Below are 12,396 nucleotides of genomic sequence, written 5' to 3' on the forward strand. Positions count from 1 at the left end.
AAAGGGGAACGGTTGTATGGAACAACATTATATGGGGGTGGCGGTAGTTATGGGCAAATGAAGCTTTTGTGAAGCACTGAACCACTTGAGCCAATTGTTTTGAAAATGGGTTCATTACTCGAAGCTTCAGTTACAGTGACCTCTCCTGGTGAAGTGCAAGGCTGCAGTCAAATTAGTCAGGCTAGTTGGTGGACAGAAGGCTTTTAATTACGCGCACACACACACACACACACACACACCTCAATGAGCAGTGTTGAAGAAACTACTTTACTTTTGTAGAAAAGATCTTTTGTTCTGAAGCATCTTTGCTTTGATCACCCTTGGATTTAAAGTATCTTTGCTTTGAAAATTCTTTGATGCACACACACACTAAGACAGAATATCATGTTCTATTTACAAATAAAGATTGATGAATGTGTGTATTGTGTTATTGAGGAGAGAGTGCTGGGGAAAATATGGCATAGGTTGGGTGTGCTTGTGTAACTATGGCAGGGGGTGATTATGTGGGATGGGGAACACTGAAAGATTACAAGAAGAACACTCAGAGAATACTAACGCAATACCAACAACAGCAACAACGCACCTACTACGACAACCCACAAATTGTGCATTGTTTAGAGCGGTTATAAAGTGTTGAGGCGCTCAAATTCAAAACTGTCGCAACCTGTCACCTGTCACCTGTCAGAATCGAGACGAGGCAGTGCCAGTGAATCACCTGATTGGACCGCGAACCAGTCAGGTGATTCATTCAGGCAATGAAGCAGTTGCTGCTTCGGACGTCATATGTCATACGTCATATGTTTTTCGCACCAAAGCAAGCTTTGAAGCAGTGGTTCTATGGAATTGTTCAGGGTTTGAAGCACGTATCGAAGCTTCTTTTAAATCTTTTAATTTAATCCATTTTAAATTGAGTCTATAACACAACAAAATGTGGAAAAAGTGAAGGGGTCTGAATACTTTCCGAAGGCACTGTATATTCAAATGCGAATGGACGCAGTACATGGACTCTCCACCTACTATATTCAACAAGAGACGCTTTTTGACAGCTGGCACATTAAGATGTATGGGCTTTTCACTCAGTTTACTGTAACAGTGGTCAGCCTAATTGTTTGCAAAAGAATGGCAACAGTTGACCACAATGTTGACAATGTGTTTTCAATTAAAAGCTTGTATGGTTCAAATAACACTCCCTTCACGCGCTTTCCAAGAAAACGAAAGTAAAAGTAACTTCGACAAAAACACGACGCAGACAGAAGTCGGGGTAACTGCGCCCTTTTTAAACTTGAAGATAAAATTAAGTGCGAATTGGGGTTAAGACAGGCTCAACGGCCTGTTAGCCGTATAATTGAAGGTACGTTTTTATGATCATTAAATGGGGACATTTGTGTCGCCCGATATACCATTATTTAAAACAATAACGACGTCGTATGTGACCAATTAAAATGGCGACCTAGGCTATCAAGTTAAAATGTTATTATGAGACAATTATTATAAAATGTGCACATCCAGTTAAAGTAAACTCGTGTGAGTGTTCAATCATTAGATCCGTTTAGGTTTAGGTAAACAATCGCCTTTCATAAGTGATTTGTGAACCCAGAGCAAACGGTAGCTCTATTTCGTTCGGTCTCTACAATAGGAGGATCCTCTACTATGGTAATATGATAATACTATGGTAATATTAGCGGCACATGATTATTAGGCCTAATTTCAAACCAAGGAAATAATAATCATTAATTTCAAGCATGAAGTACAGTATGACTGCATCGATACTACAATTTATAGTATACAACAGGGGTACTCAATTACAATCTGAAGTTCCAGTAAACAAAATGTCCAAAATGGCGAAGGTCCGGATGCAAGTCTTCGGTATCATACCGTAGAGCGGTGGAGTGACACACCGCAGTCGTCCATGTTATGACTGAGGCTGGATGTTTTTCTATCAAATGTTTTGGGAAATACTCATAAAACATTGAATGAAACAAATTAAATGCATTTGAATGATTTACAAACAACTTATTTATTTTGGAACTGAAAAGTTCCAACACAGGGTACTCGCCTTCTATTTGCCATGCCGTCTTAAAATAAATGCAAGTAATGAGTCCAACAAAAAGGATAAATGAATTATATCTACCAAATTATGTAAATAAAGTGCACATTTGTGACAGCATTGCAGAAGAACAAAAATGGTTGCACAGCCATATTTATGCAAAAAAAAAAATCACTGTGGGTCAATGTACATTTAAAAGTCACTCGGGCCTGGCATGTCCCTAAGAGACAGAGAGAGAGAGACAGAGAGAGACAGAGAGAGACGCTCCAGCGCTGGGAAACGCTGCCCGCCCGGACGATCGCACGTCTAATTCTGAAATTAATTGATTGACTTTGGTATCACCAAGACCGGTACTGTTCGGTCCGTATTGAGCCTTTGCTAATAGTCCGCTAGGAGTCGGCCTATTAAAGCACACTTGGTGTACAAAATGCATTGTATACGTCATAAATTGCACCATTTTCCTTTTTCTTTTTTTAAATCTTTTTTTTACATTTATGGCATTTAGCAGACGCCTTTATCCAAAGCGACGTACAACAATAGATTTGTTTAAGTAAGTGAATGATCTATCCAACAGTCATCATAAGACAAAGTAATCAATGCTCACACCAGGGGCCATTGGCAGTCGTAATGCCAGTAGGCCAATTATTATTATTTTTTTTTATTATTATTATTTTTTAATATATTTTATTAGCAGGAGAGAACTTCTTCAGGGGGGTAGCAGGGGAGAAGAGGTCTCGGGTTTATGGTTAGTATAGGGGGGGTAGTGAGGGTGAGGCGGTCTTTAGGAGGGACTGTCAATTACTGTGAACAAAAAACGAAATACTGCAATATCACACTGTACAATGATATTGATTGAGATAAAGAAAAACGTTTTTATTTTTTCAACCTTTAGGGGGCAAATTATTATGATGTAGCTTCGATAAAAAAATAATATTTTACTTTGGTCTTTTGTCTTACCAGAGATTCCCCTGGGTTTTGAACTTAATAGTCTATGTTACTAAGTAACAAATCATCAGGAGTTACTGTCAACATATTGGTTCTGAGTTTCCTCTAACATCACCTTAAACCTGCTAAACCAGCTATCTTACTACTAAATAGACTATTTGTGCCTCCAGTTTGAAGAGATTGATTGTGCAGAAACAGTGAATCAGGTTGACTTGTAAATCTGTCTGGTACGTTTACATGTGTTAGAGATGGGTTAGGATAGTGTTAGCCTGCTAGAAAGAGACTCTGTTTACATGTATGTGCTTATAAGCTTATAAGATAAATCTTGCTAAGATGAAGGTAATCTTCACAGTATTTTCTACTGTATACCATGATGTAATTCTAGCATGACCTGTGTTGTCTGAACTACCTCATTATTTGAAATATACTAGAGTAGACTGTCACTGTCTGTTTCCACCTGCTCCACTTACAGCTTATCAGATCCACTTATAAGATAATAATATATGCCATTTAGCTGACGCTTTTACCCAAAGCGACTTTCATTGCAGTGAGTGCCATGCTCTACCAACTGAGCCACAGGGGACCAGCAACCTCCCACCCAGCCCTCTCACTCTCTATATGTATGTTTACAGACTGTCTGAGTGATAACTCTGTGTGACCAGGTTGTAGTCCTGAGGAGAAGATCAATATCTAACATCAGACTGTATGGATCCTGAGGGAGACCCTGGAGTCATGAGCAGCAGGTGAGAGAGAGAGAGTATGTCTCTGGGGAGATCAGTAGAAGGAAGCTCCATAATATCATCAAGTCTGACCACAATGTGGTGTCTTTAGAGCACTTCCTTATCCTCATGCACAACCACATACTGGCTATCCTATATGCTGTTTATGTCATTATCATCCAGCTCTTGAGACACTTCATGTGAGACTTTTCCTGGTTATGTTCAACATTTAATTGGGAAGTTTTCCTTTATGGCCCAGAAGTTACAGTTATCTTATAATATGTATGTACATAGAGGCTGTAATTGTGTGTGACTTTCAGGATCAAGCAGGAGAGAGTGGAGTCTCCTGCTCCCAGCTGTCTTCTATTCTATTTTATTGCAACATAAATTGAGGATGATGCAATTCATTTTGAGTACAGCTCTACATTAACAAACAGATACAGCAATGAGACAAGACAGACATTACCATACAGTACCTAGCAACATTATCTACAATGAGACAAGACAGACATTACCATACAGTACCTAGCAACATTATCTACAATGAGACAAGACAGACATTACCATACAGTACCTAACAACATTATCTACAATGAGACAAGACAGACAGACATTACTACACTGTACAGTACAACATTATCTACAATGATTGTGTGAGGTGCATATTTCCTTTTTGCAAACAAATAATTCAGTTGATCTAGATAACCTTAAACAATCTGTTGTTTAAATTCTCAGTTTGATGTCAGTCGTATCACATGTGTTTACATTGTTGTTGAAAGAATTGAAAACCTAATTTAGACTGGAAGAAATCCTATTTGACATGTGGTATGTAGCACCAAGCAGGAGAGAGTGGAGTCTTATCTTATAATATGTATGTACATAGAGGCTCTAATTGTGTGTGACTTTCAGGACCAAGCAGGAGAGAGTGGAGTCTTATCTTATAATATGTATGTACATAGAGGCTCTAATTGTGTGTGACTTTCAGGACCAAGCAGGAGAGAGTGGAGTCTCCTGCTCCCAGCTGTCTGTCTATGAAGAGTGACATGTCTATGGACCAACCAATACTCTTCAAAGGAGGAGTCTGTCCTCCTGATATAAGGTGAGAGAGTTGGTGAAGACGCTTTGTCAGACTTCTACCACAACAAGATGTCTTCACTAGGGGTGTGAACATGTGTTTGAGTACACAAATACTCTTACCTGGACTCACTAGCTTTCAGCTTGCCCCCCACCCTCCCCCTCGCCCCTCACATCCCTAGTATTTGCTGTTGAGAAATATTTGTTTTATCAAACATTACTTCATGACCAAACACATTACCCTGTTTAGGATAACAGTATTTCTGTATGAATTACAGGACCAAGCAAGAGAGAGTGGAGTCTCCTGCTCCCAGCTGTCTGTCTATGAAGAGTGACAAGTCTATGGACCTACCACCAATATTCTTCAAAGGAGGAGTCTGTCCTCCTGATATAAGGTGAGAGAGTTGGTGAAGACGCTTTGTCAGACTTCTACCACAACAAGATGTCTTCACTAGGGGTGTGAACATGTGCTTGAGTACACAAGTACTCTTGCTCAATTATTATTATTATTATTATTTTTTTGCTGAAATGTTTGTCCCCTCATAAATGTAATGTGCCCTATTAGTTACTTTCCCCTGGCACTGGGCCTGGGACAAGATGATCTTTCACATCACAAGTATCCACTGTTGAGAAATGTTTTGTCTTGCTCCCAGCTGTCTGTCTATGAAGAGTGACAGGTTGATGGAGATACCCAATGAAATTTGTGTGCAGTAACATTTGCAGAGCAAATAATCTTCCATGATTATCAAAAATACACTCAAGTCATGGTCTTTCAAAGTAATAACATGGTTTTATTTCATATTGTCCTCATTGTCATTATAGGCAGATTAATAATTACATAATAATATATATAGTATAGTCATTTCTATGCTTTGCTATGTATGAATGTTGTAAAGATTACAGTGGGATTAAACAGAGAGTATGTATACATTGTTGTTGAAAGAATTGAAAACCTAATTTAGACTGGAAGAAATCCTATTTGACATGTGGTATGTAGCACCAAGCAGGAGAGAGTGGAGTCTTATCTTATAATATGTATGTACATAGAGGCTCTAATTGTGTGTGACTTTCAGGATCAAGCAGGAGAGAGTGGAGTCTTATCTTATAATATGTATGTACATAGAGGCTCTAATTGTGTGTGACTTTCAGGACCAAGCAGGAGAGAGTGGAGTCTCCTGCTCCCAGCTGTCTGTCTATGAAGAGTGACTGGTCTATGGACCTACCACCAATATACTTCAAAAGAGAAGTCTGGTCTCCTGATCTTAGGTAATAGTTGAAATTAGAAGCTGTGACAGACTGCAACCAGCTATTGGAGGGACAATATACACAGCTAAGACCTTCTGATTTTCTCTCTCTCTCTCTCTCTCTCTCTCTCTCTCTCTCTCTCTCTCTCTCTCTCTCTCTCTCTCTCTCTCCTCCCGTGCGTGTGCAGTGAGTTCAGTGCCAGTCTGCTAACTGAGGATCACTACAGATGCTCTGTGTGTTCAGAGGTGCTGAGGGACCCGGTCTCCATTCCCTGTGGACACAGTTACTGCAGGCAATGCATCAGTACATACTGGGCCCAGCCCGGCCCTGCAGGAGACTATGTGTGCCCCCAGTGCAGTAGGAGCTCCAGAGCCCGGCCTGAGCTCTCCACTAACGCAGCCTTGGCCAGGGTGCTCCAGGCTCTCCAGCAGGCAGGCTTCAGTCCTGCCCTCCCTGCTCTGGGCTACGCTGGCCCTGGGGACGTGGCCTGTGATATCTGCTCTGGCCAGAAGCTGCGAGCGGTGAAGACCTGTCTGACCTGCACTGCCTCCTACTGTGAGAGCCACATCAGGCAGCACTACACCGTCCCAGCCCTGCAGAAACACACCCTGGCCCAGGTCACTGGAGACGGGGGACACAAAAGCTACCATGGCAACACTGTGAAGACCGAGAGTGTCAAAGAGGTGATGTGATTAACAATGCTCTATTTTGAATGAAACTCAGTTGTACTGATTGACTACATTAAGAATAACTGAACTGACTGTATGTGTGTCATGTTTTCTGCTAAGGAGAAGAGTACAGAGAGTGAGACTGAGGAGGAGAGGGAGAGCGTCGGCAACGCTCTGAAGAGGGAGCGTGTCAAAGAGGTGATAAACAACACTATGTTGTATTTGAAATGAGCCTGATTTGATTTCCATAACTTCAAGCATGTGATGTATGTTAATTTCACTCTAGGTTCTGAATTGACTTTATTTTTTGCCATGTTGTTTTTCAAGGAGAAGAGTATGGAGATTGACAATGAGAAGGAGGAAAAGAAGAGGAAGAGGGAGGAAGATGATCTTTTGGAAGTGCTTTGTAAGACGGAAGACGACTGTTCACAGATGAACAGCTCTAAAGACTTGGACCTGAAGAACGTCTTTAAAATAAACACAAACTTTGAGCAGCTGATCTCTAAACTCAAACGAGTGAATGAGAACTGTGAACTCAGTGAAGTGATTGCTGAGCTGAAAACGAGAATCAGTGAGTTGGAGCATACAAACTCTGAGCAAAAGAACATCTGTATAAACTTGGAACAGGTGAACTGTATACTCACCCGTGAGAACTGTGAGCTTAGTCAAGACAATGCTGATCAGATTAAGACCATCTCCAAGCTGAAATTTGACCTTCAGCAGCTGACAGAGACTGATAACAAGAGTAGATTCCAAATGATTGATATGAATAAAACAATGACTGAGATGGGCCAGAAGAACTCTGAACTCCAAAATGTGAACCGTGAACTGAAAACTGAGTTTAGGTGTTTCCATCAGCAGATTCTGGAAGTTATTCAGTTACATTCATGGGAGAACGATGAACTCAAACATTATATAAGTCAGCTCATTGGAGAGAAGAGTGAAACCATCTCTACAATGCCCTCTGATGCTCAGCTGAAGAGAGAGAGCGAGGCTGAGACTGTGAGAGCACACCTAGAGGTGATGAAGGGAGCAGGTCGGTATCACTTGAGTGACTACACTGAATACACTTATGTTATTAGTACGTTTTACTGTGTGTTGTGTGTAAATTGTTTGATTGATCGATTTGTCGGTTGTGTGATTATGGATGTGTTGAAAGCAATGTCAATTCTGAAATGAATAATTGAAAAAATAATTGATCACGTGTTCTTTGTCAGGCTGGGTTGAGGTGCCGGCTCTAGGTCATCCCATTCACCCTGGAATGCTGTATGACTGTCGTTCCGAGTCCCTCAAACCAGGTAAGACAAATAGCCCATCCCCATTGGGACGACCCTGCAGACCACTTGTCTGTTGGTTGCGTGTTAATGCACTATTTTGACTTTGTACTTGCCACTCACAATTTGACAGGCCATCGTAAATAAGAATTAATTTCTTAATTGACCCGCCTGGTTAAATAAAGGTCAACTGCAGAATCTGTGATATGACATAGCCACAGAATCGCGACTGCCTGCAGAGATGGGTCGTGTAAAGCAAGACACAGCAGCCTTTTTGTTACACAATTGTCGTGTTGCACTGCCATGCTTGTGCACTGACAGAATTGCTAGTTTGCTTGGGTGAATCTTAAACATCTCTAAATTCATTAAACTTTCAATGGTGACGTCATATCGTGGAGTCTACTGTACGTCAAAATAAATAAAACTTTGACAGGAGTAAGTCTGATCCAATGACATCATATCCAATCATAGCTTTTGTTTGGAATGAAAATACAGATCAAACAATTAATACGAGGTTAAAGAACAGATTGTCAGCTTTTATTTGAGGGTGTTTGTATAAATATTGGTTTCACCATTTTGAAACGACAACACTTTATATACTGTACATAGTCCCCCTGTTTCAGGGCACCAAAAGTTATGGGACAATAGGCTTAACGGGTGTTTCTCCCACCATAATATAATTGGTTATTCTTTGTGATTTTGCTTTCTCCTTCATCCCAGAAACGTTTTTTAACGTTTTTATTAACAATTGTTTTTCAGCTATATTAACGACTGGTCACGTTAGGCATGTTACTTGTACTAGCACACCTGTCTAATATCAAAAATATATATTTGATCATGTTCAACAATCTAGCTTACATAGCTATATTTACAGTACCCTATGGAGCTTTCTATACAAGCTTGCTATGTTTGTCTCCAGATATTTTCAGTATCATGGTATTCTTTGATTATGATGCAATCACTTTACCAGTGGATTACCGAAACATACTGCCATAGCAACTAGGGAGTTTTTCAGGGCCAAAAAGTCTCCAGATTTCATTTGAATTGAGCAAGTCACTAAGTTACCATGTTTGAAATGTCATGCCCAAGTCATCTCAAATTCTCTGAAGATACGATTACTTAAAATGACTTTGTGATGATTTTTAGCATGACATTTCAAATATGCTAACTTAGTGCATTGACTTGCATTGGGTTTTGGTTAAAAATTTGAATAATTAGCTGTTAGTTACAGTGAACCAAGTATGTGATTTGGCTGAAGTATCCCTTTATGGCAAAAATACCTCAAAACAAACAACAACTGAAGATAGCTGCAGTACAGGCCTGGCAGAGTATTACCAGGGAAGATACCTAGAATCTGGTGGGTCAATGGGTCGCAGACTTATGCCAGTTATTGCATGCAAAGGATATGCGGCAAAATACTAAACATGAACTCCTTAACTTGGAAATAATATGAATTTGACCAAATTTCCCCCTCAAATAGGGGGACTGTGTATAAAAAAAATTGTTATTTCTAAATGGTGAAACCAATATTTTGACAAATACCCTTCAAATAAAAGCTGACAATGTGTACTTTAACCTCATATTAATACGCTGGTAAAGTGATTGCATCACAAAGCTGTCTATAGACAAACATAGCCAGTTTGTATTAGAAGCTCCATAGGAGACTAGTAAATATAGCTATTTTAGCAATTTTTTGAGCGTGATAACATATTTGTATTTGATAATGGAGACATGTACTGATACAAGTAATGTGGTTAACGTGACTAGTCACTAATATAGCTGAAAAACATCTTTTTTTAATGCCCAGTTTTTCACACTGTCTCCGTTTCTGCCATGACGGGGAAAGCGAAATAATGAGGACTAGTTTGATCAGAAGTTTGACAGCCAAATATCTGCATTATCATGTCAGTGTTACAGTGACGCACGCCTGTTTGGGTGTCTCCAGTGACGTTCCTCTTTACCAGCATATTGTTTGATTTCAAATCCAAACTATTGGGAGTATAGAGCCAAAAGAAGAAAAACTTCACTGTCCAAATATGTACAGAGGGTTATGGAGTTGAAACTATGTATAACTTGCCAACTATAAATTTAACCTTAGCAGTATCACTTTACAATGAGAGAACATTAATGCAGCACTTAACTTGTATCCTCAGACTCCTTGTGGGACTCAGACAGTGTGATCAATGGTAAAACATCCCTTCCATTCACCTCCACTGAGACCCAGTTGATAGAAAGAGACTCCCTGCATGACAGGTTCAGAGTTCTGGGCCTGGATCAGCCAATCAGAAACAACTTCCTGTCTGGACTGGTGAAGGTGGGAGGAGCTGCAAAGTATTTAAACCATCCACTCCCGTTTGAGGAAGAAGTTCTGTCAGACCTCAGCCATGTGACTCTGCAGTACAAGAGAACGACAAGACTGGATCAGCTGACTCCCTGGCTGTTACAGAAGGCGACTCGTCCTGAAGTGATTCAGCAGCAAACAGCCACACATGTGGTCATGGCTGTGACATATGGAACTCAGGCCTTCCTCCTTTTTGAGACAGACTGGATCAGAGACCGTTATCATGTCCTTAACACAGTGAAGGAGATGATGTCACTGTGCACAGAAGAGGATGGAGCCACTAAACTGACTGATTCTCTGGAATTTGATGACACTGATCTCGTCTGTAAGTACTATAGAGATCATGGAGCACAGAGAGAGGTCAAAGGTTACAGACAGATAGTTGATCTGTGTAAGTCCTTCCCTAAGCTGCTGGGGCCCAGTGGAGAGAAGGCTGTTCCCCTGACAGTTTGGCTCTGTCCTCTGAAGAACCTGCACCCTGCAGCAGCCTGCGTGAGGGAGATCAGTGTAGGCCTGCAGGACAGGGTAGAGAGAGAGATGGTACGCTGCAGACAAGAAGAGAGGAGGTGTGAGGCGATTGTTCAGTTTAAGGCTGAGAGTGGCAGTGACAGGGTTATCGGAGAAGCGGAGGAGCTGAAACAGAGAGCTGAGGAGGCCAGAGCCGAGCTCCAGCAACACGTAGCCCAGCTCAGGAAATCTCTGGTGTCTGTGAGGTCTGGGAGAGAGGAGGAGGAAACCGTGATAGAAACGCTGGATGGACTCCACTCTGTGGTCACATCTGTACATAATTTGTACAGAGACATGAATAAAATAATTAGAGTAGATGATAACCTGACATTGAATTGGCTGTTTTACGGTTAGATACTTAGGGCTGTTAGGGTGATATTTTCAGTCTGGGTGAATGATTGTGTCCACATACTATGAGGAACCTTTTTAGATAAACACTGCCTACACTTTAATCTTGGTGTTTCTGAAAGCTGGTGTTATTCTGGCCTTAGATGTGGCTACAAAATCGAGTGCATCCCGAACAAGCTGGTAGAATTGCTAGCTACACTTGTAACGTTTTGTTAAGGCACAGCAAAGATTTCAGAAATGAAGGTACTCCTGAAATCAGTTTTGTTCTTCAAAAAAGACAGCAGTGATGTAACCTATAAACTGCAAGTATACAGGTTTTGACAATAATAGTTTAATAGGGCTCTGAAGCATGCTGTCAAAATGTACAGTAGTTTGTTGAACTGGCTTCCGATTCCGACATTGAAAATCCTATCAGGATTTATTTGAGAAGAGCTAATATAAGTTTTGTGTAACATAAGACTCACAGTTTCTTGCACGTTTTCTTTTCCAGTTAATTAGGTTTGGTTCTGACTAATGCCGCTAAGGACCTCTATGGAGGCAGACTGCAATTTCCAACCACCAGGTTTCCATTGGGTCTTATTGCTCAATAATTAGTTAAAGTCGAATATAATCAAAATGCATCTTCAATTAAGAATACTCAGTAAAATGTAGTGAATCCAATGCCATCATTGAACAATAAATTCCGGCTGCGTGTGAATGCTTGTAAGTGTGTGTAGGCAAATAACTCCCAACTAAATTATCTGCAAATAGGCCAACTGAATTTCATTCTGATACAATTTACTAGCATAGATTTTGAAACATGAAACATATTTTATTTAAGTTCCTAATATATGCATCCCACTCAAAAAGCTTTTTTTGAGTGCAATGATAATAGTTCATGTGATTTGAGAATGAATATATGTGTTTTTATAGGGTCTCTGAATTGCATAAAATCAATTACACACTGTGTATTGACTCAAGACATTTCAGATTTTTATATTCATGGGGTATTTTGTGTAGATCTGTGACAAAAAAAAAAGTCAATTTGAAATAAAAATCCCAAAAATATCAAATTAAAAGTCCAGAGGGCTGACTAGTTACTGAAAGTACTGAATATGTGCGATAAAGAGTTCTATTTCTGTCTTTATTGATTGCTAAGTTCCTTTGTGTTTGCTTTGTCAATGTACTATAAGATGTCTTATCATGCCAATAAAGCGGATCAAATTGAGTCATCCTGTTTCTTTAAGTC

The 12,396-nt window shown here is 40.2% G+C and overlaps 1 protein-coding gene across 2 annotated transcripts in view; it reads left to right on the top strand.

The window, feature by feature from the left end:
• Nucleotides 1-1,223: 1,223 nt before the first annotated feature.
• The window catches only part of LOC310809860 (uncharacterized protein), an 11,679-nt gene continuing 506 nt past the window's right edge, over nucleotides 1,224-12,396 (top strand). The window contains exons 1-10 of one of the 2 annotated variants that reach the window (XM_083677381.1): nucleotides 1,224-1,351; nucleotides 3,655-3,735; nucleotides 4,697-4,810; nucleotides 5,064-5,180; nucleotides 5,935-6,051; nucleotides 6,218-6,713; nucleotides 6,819-6,896; nucleotides 7,026-7,734; nucleotides 7,916-7,996; nucleotides 10,126-12,396. The exon at nucleotides 10,126-12,396 is cut by the window's right edge and continues 506 nt beyond it. In XM_083677381.1, the coding sequence (XP_083533507.1) occupies nucleotides 3,698-3,735; nucleotides 4,697-4,810; nucleotides 5,064-5,180; nucleotides 5,935-6,051; nucleotides 6,218-6,713; nucleotides 6,819-6,896; nucleotides 7,026-7,734; nucleotides 7,916-7,996; nucleotides 10,126-11,174 (2,799 nt within the window). In that variant the 5' untranslated portion in view covers nucleotides 1,224-1,351; nucleotides 3,655-3,697 and the 3' untranslated portion in view covers nucleotides 11,175-12,396. Of the gene's footprint in view, nucleotides 1,352-3,624; nucleotides 3,736-4,696; nucleotides 4,811-5,063; nucleotides 5,181-5,934; nucleotides 6,052-6,217; nucleotides 6,714-6,818; nucleotides 6,897-7,025; nucleotides 7,735-7,915; nucleotides 7,997-10,125 lie in introns of both variants that reach the window. The other variant, XM_083677380.1, reaches the window with a different exon arrangement.

The sequence above is a fragment of the Argentina silus genome (genome assembly GCF_951799395.1).
Source record: "Argentina silus genome assembly, chromosome: 9".
NCBI lineage: Eukaryota > Metazoa > Chordata > Actinopteri > Argentiniformes > Argentinidae > Argentina > Argentina silus.